Source organism: Aedes albopictus, chromosome 2 (genome assembly GCF_035046485.1).
Source record: "Aedes albopictus strain Foshan chromosome 2, AalbF5, whole genome shotgun sequence".
NCBI lineage: Eukaryota > Metazoa > Arthropoda > Insecta > Diptera > Culicidae > Aedes > Aedes albopictus.
In genome coordinates, this window is record NC_085137.1 from 171720709 (window position 1) to 171736494 (window position 15786).

Genomic DNA, 15786 nt, shown 5'->3' on the forward strand with positions numbered 1-15786 from the left:
CATACTATTAGGTATAAATATTTTTTTACATAGAGATAACAAAATGCGTGCATTGCAGCCTGCTCGGGCCAGGAAAGACGCCAAAAAACCAGCAACGCCCAAAGCTAAGCCGGATCAGCATGAATCGAAGAGCGACGCTGGTTCCAATAAAAATGGCTCAGTTATATTCATCGAACATTGCACTTCCTGATCCGTGTTCAAGCGCAAGGCTGCTCAGCTTCACAAGGAATTGAGTGAACTTGCGCCGGAACAATCGTTCGGTTTGAAGCTGAACGAGGGAGGGAAACCACGTCGCGGAGCGTTCGAAATTTCCGTTGCCAAATCCCAGGATGCCAAACCTGTGCAGATTTGGTCTGGGCTGCCGAAGGGACCCCCAAGGAAGGAAAAATTTCCGGAAGCCGACCAAATTCTGCAGGACGTTTTGGCGGCTTTGAAGTAGATCTTAAGAATCAACAATGTCGGTTAACTATAGATTCGAAATTCTTGATTGTCCAGTTTACATGATTGGCGTATGAAAATGCTTAGGTAAACCTGAGCAGGACCTAAGTGTTGGAAGTTTTCAATAGTAGACTGTGGACCATCAGGGCGTTTCGGATCTAGTGTTACCACATTTTTGTCGGTCGGTACAAATGACTCGATGTTTCCATTAACGAACCAATAAACACTACGTTACCTTTTTCTCAATAGCCTCAGGTGTCGTCCATCATTTACCGAAGTACGTAATCCTTAGGGTAGTCCATTATCTTGGGGAAATTTTTCACCAAATCCGGATCGATTTGGTCTAACCGCTCCGGCACTCGTCTTGGTTGTCGGATTTGGTTGGTGATGTTTTCGAGAATTTCCTGAGGGACGTTATCGTCCTTGAAGAGGTGCAGCCGTTGCATCGTGTGACGACGCTGGAGATTTCCGTGCATTGAACGATAAATGGCTTTTTTCATTATCTGAAAGAAAAATAGTTATTCCTCATTATTCAATATGATGATCGCCAGTTATACAATAAATCCACCCGTTAATGTCTATATAAATTAGTTGATCAAGTACCATAGTCAGAAATCAGGATTAATTGGGTTTTTAAATTTTGAAAAAAGTATTCATTTTTTGATTTTATACAAAAGAGCACCTTTTTCTGAGCCGCTATGATTTTTTTCAGATTTTTAGAACTTTATTTTGATACCTAAAATCAATTTCAAAGAGATTTTTTGAAAATCACCTTTTGACAGCTAGGCAACTGTTTGACAGCTCCGCCCAGTACAAAATGCAACGAGGGGTGATTCGACAAATCGCTCCCATACAAACTTCAAATTGATATTTAAATAGGTTCCCGGGCACCAAAATTGATGAAAATTTGGATTTCGGCTCAGTTTGGCATGCAGATTCAGAATATGGAATTATCCCAACACCGCTAAAGAAGCCAATTATATTCGGTGTTTTTGAATTTGGTAGGTTGTATTTGTTTGTTATGTTGGGCATCCAGATGCTGAGTATAAAATGTTGTATAGCGTCAGCGTATATCGAAAACACTTTTTCTGGAAAACACCTGGTTACACTAGAACGGTGACATTTGTTGTCACATAAAGCGCATAATGCATGTGGTGGTCGACATTTTCGGTTGTCATAGATGTTTGGTTCTATACATAGGTTTGAACATTGACGTGGATCATTATCTTTCAGTCGCAAAATTTTGGGCGCAATTATCCAGCGTCACCAGTTCAAGAAAGAACAGAATTACCGTCAAGGCGCCATTCACCGTGTGCCTTCAAATATTTTTTTCATTATTTCCATATTATGATTGAATGATATGACAATTTCCCTTCAATTTCACCAATACAATGTTTGGTGAAATTGAAGGGAAATTGTCATATCATTCAATCATAATATGGAAGTAATGAAAAAATATTCGAAGGCACACGGTGAATGGAGCCCCCACGGTGAATGGCGCCTTGACGGTATATTGTTCCATTATCCAACGTTTGCTAGCCGAAGGGTACACAGTACCATCAGAAGCTATACGAGAGGTTAGGTGAGATCATTACGGGTTTGGCAATGCCAACAGTTTATGGGAGTTTATCCACGAAACAGTGGCAACAACAGCGCAAGAGGTGATAGGTTCCGCTCAGCGACGCCAACGTAATGGTTGATTGAACGAGGAATGCCAACGAGTGACAAACGAAAATAAATAATGCCACCAAAAGTCGAATGCTAGTGAAGTGACCGTTATCCAGCTCAACAGACAGGGAGCAGCACAAGCTGTCAAGAGCAGAAGAGAAACAAATCCAACGCCGCAAGAAATGACACACAGCACGAGGAGAGTGTGATTACTGAAGCGCAGCAAAGCTTGCATAGAAACGATATGCGGAGGTTTTTGTTATGTCCCTGTCTAATGACGGAGATAGCGAACGAATGTTCGCTCTCAATGTAATGCGCGTAACGCTATCGAATCATATAAACTGAGAATAAACACGTAGAACAGATGACTCTACGTCTGACGAGCTAACTAGAAACAACCCTCTTAGTATTCTCAAGCTATCTCCGAAAGTCTGTCTCTAAACATTACAGTTTGGCGGCGAGAAAAAACGTTAATCAGTGATAAAAGCAAGGATAAAAGTATAAAGTGCAGTGAGAAAGAGCTTTTTTTTGCGTGCTGCAGTTAATTATCTCTGGGAAATCCAAGATTGGAGTGGCCCATAGAAAGGGATAGAAGTGGACATCGACTGCTACGGAATCTGGAGTGGTGAACATTTATTTCCTGGAAACGCCAGCGTTTGCTTGGATAAGAAGCTGTGTTAGAAGGTTTGGATTTTCTTCAGTATCAGTTCAGGTATCCAACGCAATCAAAATTGGACGTTTGGAGAATCCAAGTTTGGAAGTGCACTCAATTTTGGTCCAGTTGATGACAAATTCGGCCGAAAAAGTTTTCTGCTAGACGACAACCGGAACTCCATTGCATCAGACGAGGGCGATTCGGCAGTCGGCACCGGAAAAGGCGTTTGGTTCAAACCAACAGGTGGTATTTCCACAGGATCTGGCTGTGTCCGGCACGTTTAGAGAACTCCCTTGGTGTTGTTCGGGTGAGTTTTTGTTTTCTTATTTTGAATAGACAAAGCAGGGATAGTTTTCTATAGCCTTTGTTAACCGCGGTTTTTTTGTTTTTCTTTTGGGGTGCGTTAGTAAGTAAGTAGCCGTTGTACAGGTCGGACGTGTTTCATATTTGCTCCGCTTTGAATAAATCGCGCGCGTTCGTAAACATTTTTTTTTGTCATTTGTAACTGCTGCGTAAGTGAACGATGCCGTGCGCGAGTAATATTTGTACCGTCAGTGACGATAGGCATGTGTGGTATTGCCATGGATCGTGCGGAAAAAAATTCCATGCGGCATGTGTCGGTGCTCAGAGAAATCATGAGCAAAGCATTCTTGAATATATGCTACCGATCTGTAATGATTGCCAAAAGCGTTTCTTGCTTGAGGTGAACTTCGAAAAATTCTTCGACCAACAGCAGGAAAGCATCAGACTCAACAAGTTGATGATAGAGTCCAACCACAAAATTGCCGCCAATCTCAATAAATTCAATATAAATGAAGGCTTCGAGAGTATGGAAACGCTTTTAAACGACCTAAAATCCGATTTCAAAGCTACGACAGCAAAAATAAGCAACGCCGCTGTCGAAATTGCCAATAACTCTGCTAAGGTGAACGAACTGACTGCCCGGATCCAAAACGGAAAACATGACGACGTTGCAATAAAAAATCATTTAACGTCGTTGTTCGACATATCGATGCAGGCAACCAAAAACAACATAATGGATTATGTTGATGCGCTGACTTCCGATCTGACAAGAGAGCTAAAACATATTTGCTCTGAATTCGAAAAAGTCAGCGGCCTTATTATCGATATGGCAGGCCATTGTACGGAGCATAATAACAGCCAATCAAATTTGATCTCAGTCGATATTATTGATGAATTGAAGCAACTTTCCTGCGCGGTTAATTCGCTCGAAATTAGAACCACATCGTCACCATCAACAGCAGCACCATCAAATCTAGGAGCCGAAATGTCCGCCAAAGCAGCAAATGAATCAGACTCTAGCGGCTGGAGAATGCTTGGTGCGCGAAATGTATGGAAGGCCAGTTGGGCAGAATACGATGCACGCCAACTTCGTCGCGTGGAACAGCAGAAGCAAGCCGACAAAGCTAAGAAACGACGCAAGCGAAATGCAGTGCAGAAAAATAAAAATAATATAAATAAAACTAATCATCGATGGAATAATAGCGGCAATCCAAATATTCGCAACCAAAATGATTGTAACAACTACCGTCCTGCTGTTTTCAACAATAATAATAATAACCGTCATCAAAAAGTTGGAAAAATGCTCCCTCCGGATAAGGATCTTCTAGCAGCCGCTAAGGTAACCTTCTCCAACCCTCCAGTGGGAAATCTGCGAGGGATCCAATTTCGAAGAGGTGAAGTGCTAAACCCATACCCGGTGGACAACGAAATCCCACAAACGAGCTACACATCGACGTCTAATTGGTCATGCGGTCCCGCCTTTTCCCAGCATTGCTCATCATGTTCATGTGAGCGATCGTGTTTTCGCTCAGCCTGACGCGTTCACCAGAACCAGACGAGGACGAACCGGATGGTAATATAAGCATAATCTCAAATCATGACTCTACTTTTGAATTAACAAGTGTTGTAACAGACGAAGAAGAGGTACAGAGCTTAAAAACCTCCAATACTATTATTGAAACTTTTGAACATTATACACACTTGAAATCAGAAATTTTGGTATACTGTCAAAATTTTAACCGTATGAAGAGTGCGTCTAAGATGCACGAAATCCATAATAAAGTTTTATCTTGTCCTTATCCAATTATTCTAGGAACAGAGACTAGTTGGGATATGACTGTTAAAAGTGAAGAAGTTTTCGGAAATAATTACAACGTTTTCAGAGATGATCGCGATTGTCTAACGTCTGAGAAGAAGTCCGGGGGTGGAGTATTAGTTGCTGTTTCGACAAATTTAAACGCAGATATCATCAAAACGACTAAATTTAAAGAGTTTGAGCATGTATGGGTGAAAGTGCACATAGCAGGTGAAACACATGTTTTTGTCTCTGTGTACTTTCCACCCGGTAATGCTCGTAAAGTTATCTATGAAAAATTTTATCATAATGCTGAAAATATCATTAGCAATTTTCCCCCCGAAATAAAAGTGCATATTTATGGAGACTTCAATCAACGTGATATCGATTTCATCCCAGACGTTGACAATGAGAGCATCTTGCTACCAATTTATGGAGAGAATGAAGCGGTGCAATTTATATGCGATAGTTCTGCAAGTCTTGGTCTCAATCATATTAATAATGTTAAGAATCAACAGAATCGCTATTTGGATCTTTTAATGACGAATATTGATGAAGATTTCTGTGTTGTAGAATCATTGCATCCCTTATGGAAAAATGAACTATTTCATACAGCAATTGAATTCTCTCTAATTGTGCATGTAAACAATAGACCTGAAGAATGTGATTTTGAAGAAGTTCATGATTATCGTTCAGCAAGTTATGATAATATACGACAACAAATTTCTCTGGTGAATTGGCAAAATGTATTAAGAAATGAAGAAAATGTCGAAGATGCCGTTACAACATTTTACAGAATATTATACGGTATAATTCACGACACTATACCTTTGAAGAAAAGAAGACGACATAATACCTCAAGGTACCCCATTTGGTTCAATCGAGAAATTAAAAACCTGAAGAACAGAAAACAGAAAGCACATAGAGCATACAAAAAATATAGGAATGATCAAAGCTTATCCAATTATTTAAATATTTGCGATCAATTAAATCATGCCATTGATATTGCATCCGAAGAGTATAACGAAAAAACTGAGCGGGAAATAAAATCATGCCCGAAGAATTTTTTTAATTACGTTAAAACTAAATTAAAATCTGACAATTTTCCACCTGAAATGCACCTTGACGAAAAAGTTGGAGTAGATTCTGAAGCAAATTGCAATCTCTTTGCAACATTCTTTGAAGAAATCTACACCACACATTCGGAGGAAAGTCGTGATCGTGAATATTTCTCATTTCTTCCTGAGCTATCTAAAGACATCAACGTTCATCAAATCAAAGTACATGACATTACGGATGCATTGAAAAGTTTAGATGCCTCCAAAGGTGCTGGTCCGGATGGGATTCCACCAGTATTCTTAAAAAATGTATCAGTAGAACTTACATCCCCGTTATACTGGCTGTATAACATGTCACTGGAATCAGGTAGTTTCCCTGAAACGTGGAAAAGCTCTTTTCTAGTGCCAATTTTTAAAAGCGGCAAAAAATCCGACGTACGTAATTACCGTGGAATAGCTATAATCTCTTGCATTCCCAAGATCTTTGAGGCAATAATCAATAAAACTTTATTCGACATGGTCAAAAACAGAATAACTCACACGCAACACGGATTTTTCAAAGGACGTTCAACATGTACAAACTTGCTCGAATTCATACATTATTCGTTGACGGCCATGGACAATGGCAATCATGTGGAAGTTCTCTATACAGACTTCAGTAAAGCTTTTGATCGAATTGACGTACCAATGTTGCTTTTTAAACTAGAAAAAATAGGATTTGGTCCAGGTCTTCTTAAATGGGTCGGGTCATACCTTTCCAATCGTCAACAAATAGTTAGATACAAGGGAGTAAAATCTAAACCTATTCAAGTTACATCTGGAGTTCCTCAAGGATCTCATTTGGGTCCATTATTATTTATTCTGTACGTCAACGACATTTCCTTCATTCTTAAAAAAGTTAAAGCTCTCATATATGCCGATGACATGAAACTTTTCCTAGAAATAGTAAACGATGAAGACTTGCACACTTTTCAACAGGAAATCGATATGTTTTATGTGTGGTGTAAAAAAAGCCTTTTACAACTGAATGTGAAAAAATGTAATGCCATAGCCATAAGTAGGAAACGTAGCACACCCGATGTAACAATATTTTTAGGCGATCAACAGGTAGAAAAATGCGTCAGAATCAGAGATTTGGGAGTGATTTTAGACGCCAAACTAACTTTTACTGATCATTATAATACAGTTATCAACAAAGCAAATAATATGTTAGGCTTCATAAAACGATTTAGTTATCATTTTCACGATCCATATACAGTAAAAACATTATATGTAGCCTATGTACGTTCAATTCTAGAATACTGTAGCATAGTTTGGTCACCATTTTCGGTTACACATGAAAGTCGTATAGAATCAATTCAGAAACAATTTCTACTATTTGCGCTTCGAAAATTAGGTTGGACAAGGTTACCTCTTCCGTCTTATGAAGCACGATGTATGCTCATTAACATTCAAACACTAAAAGAACGACGCGAATTTGCCATGTTATCATTTGTAAACGACATCGTTTCGCAGCGTATTGATTCGATAGAGCTTCTTTCAAAATTAAACTTTTATGCTCCCTCTCGACAACTACGAAATCGTAGTATTTTTTATACAAACCATCACCGTACTAATTATGCTAAATTTGGTCCCCTCAACCAAATAATGACAACCTACAATAAATTTTGCGAAACTATAGATTTTACTATGACGAAATCACAACTAAAAAAAATATTCACATCAAATCGTAGTTAAAAATAAAATAAGCAAACAGTTCTAGTTTTAAGTTAAAATTGTATTGGAACGGTCTACTTATGATTGACTAAATGAAATAAATAAATAAATAAATAGATACACCTTTAGTACTGCAAAATGGCAACCACGAACATTACAACTACGATTGAACCATATCGCAAAGGAGCTTCTTTTGCAGATTGGTTCGAACGCATCGAGCTTTTTTTTTCGGTTAATAACGTCGACTTGGATAAGAAGAGGGGATACTTTGTCACCCTTGGTGGACCCGTAATTTTTTCCGAGTTGAAGTTGCTTTTTCCAACCACAAGTATTCAGGAGATACCGTATGAAGAAATGACAAAGAAACTTAAGGCACGGTTAGATAAAACGGAAAGTGATCTAATTCAGCGTTTAAAATTTAACAACAGGGTTCAGCAACCCGATGAAACGGTTGAAGATTTCATTCTTTCGGTAAAACTACAGGCGGAATTTTGCACCTTTGGAACCTTTAAGGATATTGCGGTTCGTGACAGGATTTTGGCCGGGCTAAGAGACAATTCTCTACGCCAAAGGCTGTTGAGCGAAGAAAACTTAACTCTACAATCCGCGGAGAAAGTTATTGCTACGTGGGAGTTAGCAGGTGCGAACAACAGAAATCTTACAGGTACAGGCACAAGTTTAGAACATATAGCGTATCTGAGAAACCAAGCAAGGGGGCCAGTTGGTTCAACTCTTAATAAGCTTGCAAACACTTACCATTTGGCAAATAATTCCGCTCAGTCTCATTCATATCGAGGTCCAGTGAAGAATAGGCTTGGGTTTAGGTCGAATGATCGGGAAGGTTTAGAAGACAGATTCAAGGACAGGAGATTCAATACATATAAAAACGACCAGTTCAAATCTAGGGATTGGAAAAAGGAGGGTCATAGGCAGCGATCAAGTTATGCAGATCTTATATGCAGCTTTTGTGGAATAAAAGGGCATGTGAAGCGGAAATGCTTCAAACTTAAAAATATGAGAAGAGACACGGTGAACATGGTGGACGATATTGATTCCGGCCGTAGCGTAGAGGGACATGTCAGTGAGCTGATGAATCGAATGCGAACGGACGAGTCTGAAGATGAAGGAAATAATTCAGGTGATTTATATTGCATGATGGTGTCTTCAATTAATAAAATTAACGAACCATGTTTAGTTGAAGTAACAATAGAGAATAAAAGCCTAACTATGGAGGTTGATTGTGGGTCATCTGTAACGGTTATCAGTAAGAGCAAATACTTTACGCATTTTAAGGATCCTTTAAGCAAATATGATAAACAATTAATAGTAGTCAATGGGGAAAAACTAAGGGTTGAAGGGGAGGCAAAAGTCTTAGTTGAATTTAAGGGAGTGACGGCACAATTGCAACTGTTAGTACTAAATTGCAGCAATGATTTTACCCCTTTGATGGGACGAACATGGTTAGATGTTTTTTTTAAAGATTGGAGATATTTTTTCTCAAACTCGTTGACTGTTAATAATATGGCTATTGATACGAGTAACGCTGCTGAAGATATTAAGAAAAAATTTCCCAATGTATTTTTGAAAGATTTTTCTACACCGATCAAGGGTTTCCGAGCAGATTTAGTTATGAAATCGGATGAACCAATTTTTAAGAAAGCGTATGATGTTCCTTACCGCTTGAAGGACAAGGTTATAGATTATTTGGATCGCTTGGAAAAAGAAAAAGTAATAACTCCTATTAAAACCAGTCAATGGGCATCACCAGTGATAATTGTCATAAAAAAGAACAATGAAATCAGATTGGTAATTGACTGCAAGGTGTCCATAAATAAGGTTATCATTCCTAACACGTACCCGTTACCTGTTGCCCAAGATTTATTCGCTGGTTTGGCGGGCTGCAAAGTTTTTTGCGCTTTAGATTTAGAGGGGGCATACACTCAATTGGAACTAACGGAAAAATCTAAACATTTCATGGTAATAAACACAATAAAAGGCCTCTTTACTTATAACCGATTGCCTCAAGGAGCAACATCAAGTGCATCTATATTTCAACAAATTATGGATACTGTTTTAGATGGCATTGATTACGTGTACGTTTATTTAGATGACGTCCTCATAGCTGGAAAAGATTTGAATGAGTGTACACTCAAATTAATCGAATGATAAATTCTATGTGCGATAACCACATAGATTGCTGGCGAGAGAGAGAATCATCCGTTTATGTGCCAGTAATAAAATCTATAAGTAATACATATGATTTATATTATTACTAGAATATGATCCAAGTGTAACTGTATGATAAGTAACCGGTCGTACATAAAACTTAAAAGCAAGCCAAACAACAAGAAACCCCAATGGCGCGCACAGGAAACGAATGTTTGCACGAAAACGTGCCGTTGGAATAAATCAGTCAGTCGGCACAATGAATATTTTCGAAGGTAAGTACATAATTCTTTCTTTATAACATGTCAAGTGTTAACATTCAGTTAAATCCTATTGCAGCATCGGAATCGATAGAGTTTCTAGCGACAAAAATGACGAACTTCCACAGCCGCAATAGTCGTCGTGCCGACACCAGCATCCGGTGGTTCTCCCAAGTGCTGAAGGAACGGTCTCGGGAACGGTGAAGTCCACGACGGGATCACCTCAGCCTTTCCGTTTACAATCGCTCTATCTAGTGTTTAGTATCTGGTACTTTTTTCATGAAATACAATAAACTTCATTGACAAATTTTCAAAGTTTGCATTTATTTACATTTTGAAGCCAATACCACGTGGAAATGCGTTTATTATTCATTCCATTGTAACTCATATTCAAAACGATTGAAAACCAAAAGCGTCGCACATAAGTTCTATCATGATTGAATCGAAAATGATTCAATAGCACTGCACATAGTTTTCAAGTGTAGAAGCAACTGGTCTTAATTTAAGTGCAGAACTGTTAAATTTAATGTGTTATTTTTTCTGAGTGTAGGGAAAAGTTGTTATTAGTTCTAAAAAGATTATCAGATGCAAACATAAAAATAAATTGGGGAAAATGTAAATTTTTTGTCACACAATTACCTTATCTTGGACACATTATTAGCGAAAAAGGATTACTACCCTGTCAAGACAAAATTTCCACAATTCAGAGGGCAAAGGTGCCAAGGAACGTGACTGAATTGAAGTCCTTTTTAGGGTTGATAAATTATTACAACAAATTCATCCCACATTTGTCGTCAAAGCTACATTTTCTTTATAAACTTCTAAGAAATGACGTCAAATTTAATTGGGATGAGAATTGCGAAAAAGCATTTGAGGAGGCTAAAAAGTCATTAATAAACACACAATTTCTAGAGTTTTACGACCCGAAGAAGGAAATAGTTGTTGTGACTGATGCATCGGGATATGGTCTTGGCGGAGTAATTGCTCATATTGTGCATGGAACAGAGAAACCTATATGCTTTACATCTTTTACGTTAAATGACGCACAAAAATCGTACCCCATTCTACATCTAGAGGCTTTAGCTCTGGTGTGCACCATAAAAAAATTTCACAAATATCTATATGGCCAACACTTTACGGTATATACAGACCACAAACCTTTAGTGGGAATTTTCGGGAAAGCTGGAAGACACTCAATATTTGTGACGAGACTACAAAGATATATTTTAGAATTATCTATTTATGATTATGACATAGTGTACAGGCCTTCGGCAAAAATGGGTAACGCCGATTTTTGCTCCCGATTTCCATTGGAGCAGACAGTTCCAGCGGAATATGACGTAGAAATGGTAAGAAGTATAAATTTCGGTAAAGAGTTCCCCTTCGACCATAATCAAATAGCAAAATTAACAAAAACTGATAAATTTTTACAAGGCATAATTTTTTATCTAAAAAATGGTTGGCCAAAAAGATTAGAAAAGCAATTTATAGATGTGCATGCAAATCAGGAGGACTTGGAAATAGTAGATGATTGTCTACTATATCATGAAAGGGTAGTTGTACCACAAGAAATGCACGGTGAAATTTTGAAACTTTTGCACGCGAATCATTCCGGAGCGGTAAAAATGAAGCAATTGGCTAGACGTACGGTATACTGGTATGGAATAAATAGGGACATACAAAATTTCGTTGTTCGGTGCGATGCTTGCAACGGAATGGCAACAAGGCCGAAACCTAAGGTGACTTCTCAATGGACCCCTACCTTGAGGCCTTTCAGCAGAATCCACATCGATTTTTTCTATTTCGGACATCAAACCTATCTTTTAATAATCGACAGCTATTCCAAATGGTTAGAAGTAGAAAAGATGAGTAAGGGTACGGATGCTGGACGAGTTTTGAAAGTATTAGTCGAATTTTTTGCAAGATTTGGTTTGCCTGATGTTGTGGTGTCGGACAATGGTCCCCCATTTAACTCTGTAAATTTCGTACAATTTTTAAAAAGGCAGGGAATAGAGGTGATGAAAAGTCCACCATATAACCCCTCGAGTAATGGCCAAGCAGAAAGGATGGTCAGAACAATAAAGGATGTGTTGAAGAAATTTTTATTGGATGAAGAATACTTAAACATAGATTTGGAAGACCAGATAAATTTATTTTTGTTCAATTATAGAAATAATTGTTTGACGGAAGATGGAAAATTTCCTTCGGAGAATATTTTTTCTTTTGCTCCAAAGCAACTTATTGATTTAATTAACCCAAAAAAACATTATAAGAGACAAATGTCTGAACAGCGTGTTTTAACAGGAGACAATGGTTTGGGATGTAATAATAATGCTAACTTGACAACCGACCCTATTAACAATTTAACAGAGGGTGAGGAAGTATGGTTCAAAAATCATAACCCTCACATTACGGCCAAATGGTTAAAAGGGCATTTTCTCAAGAGATTCTCTAAAAATACATTCCAGATCGTGATTGGAAACGTGCCAACTATGGTCCATCGAAATCAGCTTAGATTACCAAGGCGCTCGGAATCCCCTCCCAAACCAATGATAACGTCATCAGTTGAAGAAGTAAGAGTTGCAACGAACCAGAGGGTTGCAACGAATCAGATGGATGACAGCAGCAACGGAAATGGGAGAGGTCCTGAGGTTGCTGTGCGACTGAGACGAAAACGAAGGAACTCCTTCTCTTCCGAAGACACGCCACGAAGGTCCAAACGAGTGCGAAAACAAAATATTGAAAAAAATTATGTGTATAATTGAACTTTCTATAAGATAAGGTGAACTAATGTGTTTTCGAATTTTAATGAAGTTTTGTATTGATACAGCTCGAATTGAAATCAGTGTATATTGATAGTATAAGAAAAAAAAAGTTTCGATTGGTGTTATGTAAGCTCTTAAGGGTGAAGAGCTGTTATGTCCCTGTCTAATGACGGAGATAGCGAACGAATGTTCGCTCTCAATGTAATGCGCGTAACGCTATCGAATCATATAAACTGAGAATAAACACGTAGAACAGATGACTCTACGTCTGACGAGCTAACTAGAAACAACCCTCTTAGTATTCTCAAGCTATCTCCGAAAGTCTGTCTCTAAACATTACAGTTTTATGCAACTGTACAAGACTGCGCCAGTGCATATGCAACGACCGGAAATATAATTTGCAAATAAAAGAATGGTGGCAGCCTGGGGGAAGGAACACTTTGAAGATTTGTTGAATGGCAACAATAAAGGAGCGCATATGCGGTTGAGAAGGTAATTAAGGAGTTGACTAATTCAAAGGCTGCTGGGACGAGATCCCGGTCGAACTTCCTAAGCACGGATGCGAGCAGCTACATAAATCAACGCACTAGATATTCTTATAAAGATTTGGAGGATGAAGAATTGTTCATCAGATAATAGGGCACGTTCGGTGTAGTACTAGATTTGTAGTAATGAGCTGAATTTTAGTATGGTGAGAAGGTCAATTCTCCGTTTCTGCAATGGAATGGTTCAAAAAGCGTGGGTATTATGATTCCTTGCCTAATTTGATGCTGTTTGAGCAAAACTTTGAGTAACTGTGTTGTTGTTTACTCCATTTCTTGCAACATAAACAATACAGTTACCCAAAGTTTTGATCAAACAGCATCAAATTAGGCAAGGAATCATAATACCCACGCTTTTTGAACCATTTCATTGCAGAAACGGAGAACTGACCTTCTCACCATACTAAAATTCAGCTCATTACTACAAATCTAGTACTACACCGAACGTGCCACATTCTTCTTCTTTTATGGCTCTACGTCCCCACAGGGACTTGGCCTGCCTCGCTTCAACTTAGTGTTCTTTGAGCATTTCCACAGTTATTAATTGAAGGGCTTCCTTTGCCTGCCATTGCATGAATTTGTATATTGTGAGGCAAGCACAATGATACACTATGCCCAGGGAGTCGAGAAAATGTTCCCGACCGGAACGGGAATCGAACCCGCCGTCTCCAGATTGGCGATCCATAGCCTTAACCACTAGGCTAACTGAAGACCCAATCAGATGGTTGGATGGCCTCATTATGCCAAATCTACAAGAAACGGCACAGACAACAATATGCCAATTACAGAGAGAATACCATTATTGTAAAGACGGCGTGGCCTGTGGATGATCGTAGGCAAATTTCAGGACTATAACTTGCTGACTCGCCGGGGTCCGTAGCGTAGTGGCTACACGTGGATACATAAGTGGATGATCATGGGTTTGATCCCAGCCCCGGGACTTGCAATTTTTCGTCAGTTGCTCTTTCTCCCGGACCCAGATGCTCTAACGGACCCGGATACATTGGATATCGGCTAACGGCAAATCATAATGTACCTCCAATTGGACTGGAAAAGGAAGAAGAGCCACACATCAACATCCTCGTGCTCATCATTCTACCAATGGACAGGGTAGAAAAGTGACAGCAGTGCAACGACAACCAGTTCGCTACAGTAGAATTAGAATAGAATAAATACATTTAGGCGCTGTACAAAGTGTAAGTACAGCCGCCAATTGGAATCGCTCACGCAGTGCCTTAGTAGAAAGAGCTGTAAATTAGGGTAAGTGGTTGAAGAATTAAAAAAAAACTTGCAGACTCACTATCTGCTCATCGATTTTAAAGACGCGTCAGATTCACTGAAAAGAGACGAGCTTTGACAGATAACCGGCTGATAAACGCAACGCTGAATAGTGCAAAATCAAGTGTTCAGATCGTAGACGAAGTGTCTACCTCGTTTATGACCCTGGATGGGTTGAAACAGGGTGATGCTCTTTCAAATTTACTGTTCAACATTGCACTCGAAGAAGCAATAAGAACAGGTACAAACTAGATTCAAACTCTTCTAACCACGGGGGCTCCACAGCTGTATTGCCGCTTATGTTTATTCTGTTCGCCAGCGCGCTAACGTTCTCACCGCACTGAATCATTCAATCGAATTAAGCGTTTGTCGCTTTAGGTATTTGATCCATGCAACAGGCTACCGTTAAGAAATAAATTACAATTACAATCCATCCTTATCCCGCATGAGTGCATTCATGAACGAAGTTTGTGCAGCAATGTATTTAAAATTAAGGAGCGATGCTCACCTGAGTAGGATCCTTTTCGTGCAGCTCCCACGCCAGTGTCCAGCTGGCGCCCCCAGCATATCCGGTATGGTGAAAGTACACCCGCTTTTTCCACTCATCCCCGGGCAGTGCAATTTCGGCCGTATTGATAACTACGACGTGATCTCCGCAATCATCTAAAACAAATAATTTTCGTAAGCATAGAATTCAAGCATTTTAGGTACTTATAATCGCATTGATGCATACTCATCGGATGGTAGATGGGCTTATGCAGTCCCATCAGATGCTTCCGGATCAGAGAAGCCGATTCGAACGGGTTCTGCCAGGTGCAGTCGTAGACATGCCATGCCCTCGCAAAAGTAGCCCATTGCTGGAATGTTTATGTAATAGACAGCAGATTTTTGTTACTGGGGATTGAACATATATTTTCCGATCTTTTTATGCCGGAAAGAATTCCTTACCTGAACTCGCTTTGTCACGGACATTTTTATAGAACTTTACTGGCAAAAATCTCGAATTTATTTCCAATATTCAGATTTTATTTCAAACGATAGCGTAAAAACTGGATTCATTCGCGTTCGCACGTGAGAATCAAAACAAGCCCGGCGGCACAGCTGTTTATCAAAGATTGACGTTTAGCTCAGGTGCTGGCACT

At 39.2% G+C, this 15786-nt stretch overlaps 2 protein-coding genes across 2 annotated transcripts in view; one reads left to right on the forward strand and one right to left on the reverse strand.

Moving 5' to 3' along the window:
- LOC109398642 (selenoprotein H) overlaps positions 1-686 on the forward strand; it is a 199827-nt gene extending 199141 nt beyond the window's left edge. The window contains exon 3 of the mRNA XM_062850732.1: positions 59-686. Coding sequence (XP_062706716.1) covers positions 59-439 — 381 coding nt within the window. The 3' untranslated portion in view covers positions 440-686. The remainder of the gene's footprint in view (positions 1-58) is intronic.
- On the reverse strand, positions 611-15734 carry LOC109398641 (large ribosomal subunit protein uL13m). The gene is made up of 4 exons (XM_019671026.3): positions 15593-15734; positions 15378-15501; positions 15153-15307; positions 611-941 (listed from the first exon to the last, which is right to left on the reverse strand). The coding sequence occupies exons 1-4, from the start codon at positions 15614-15616 to the stop codon at positions 708-710; spliced, it is 537 nt and encodes a 178-aa protein (XP_019526571.2). The 5' UTR covers positions 15617-15734; the 3' UTR covers positions 611-707.
- Positions 15735-15786: the final 52 nt, after the last annotated feature.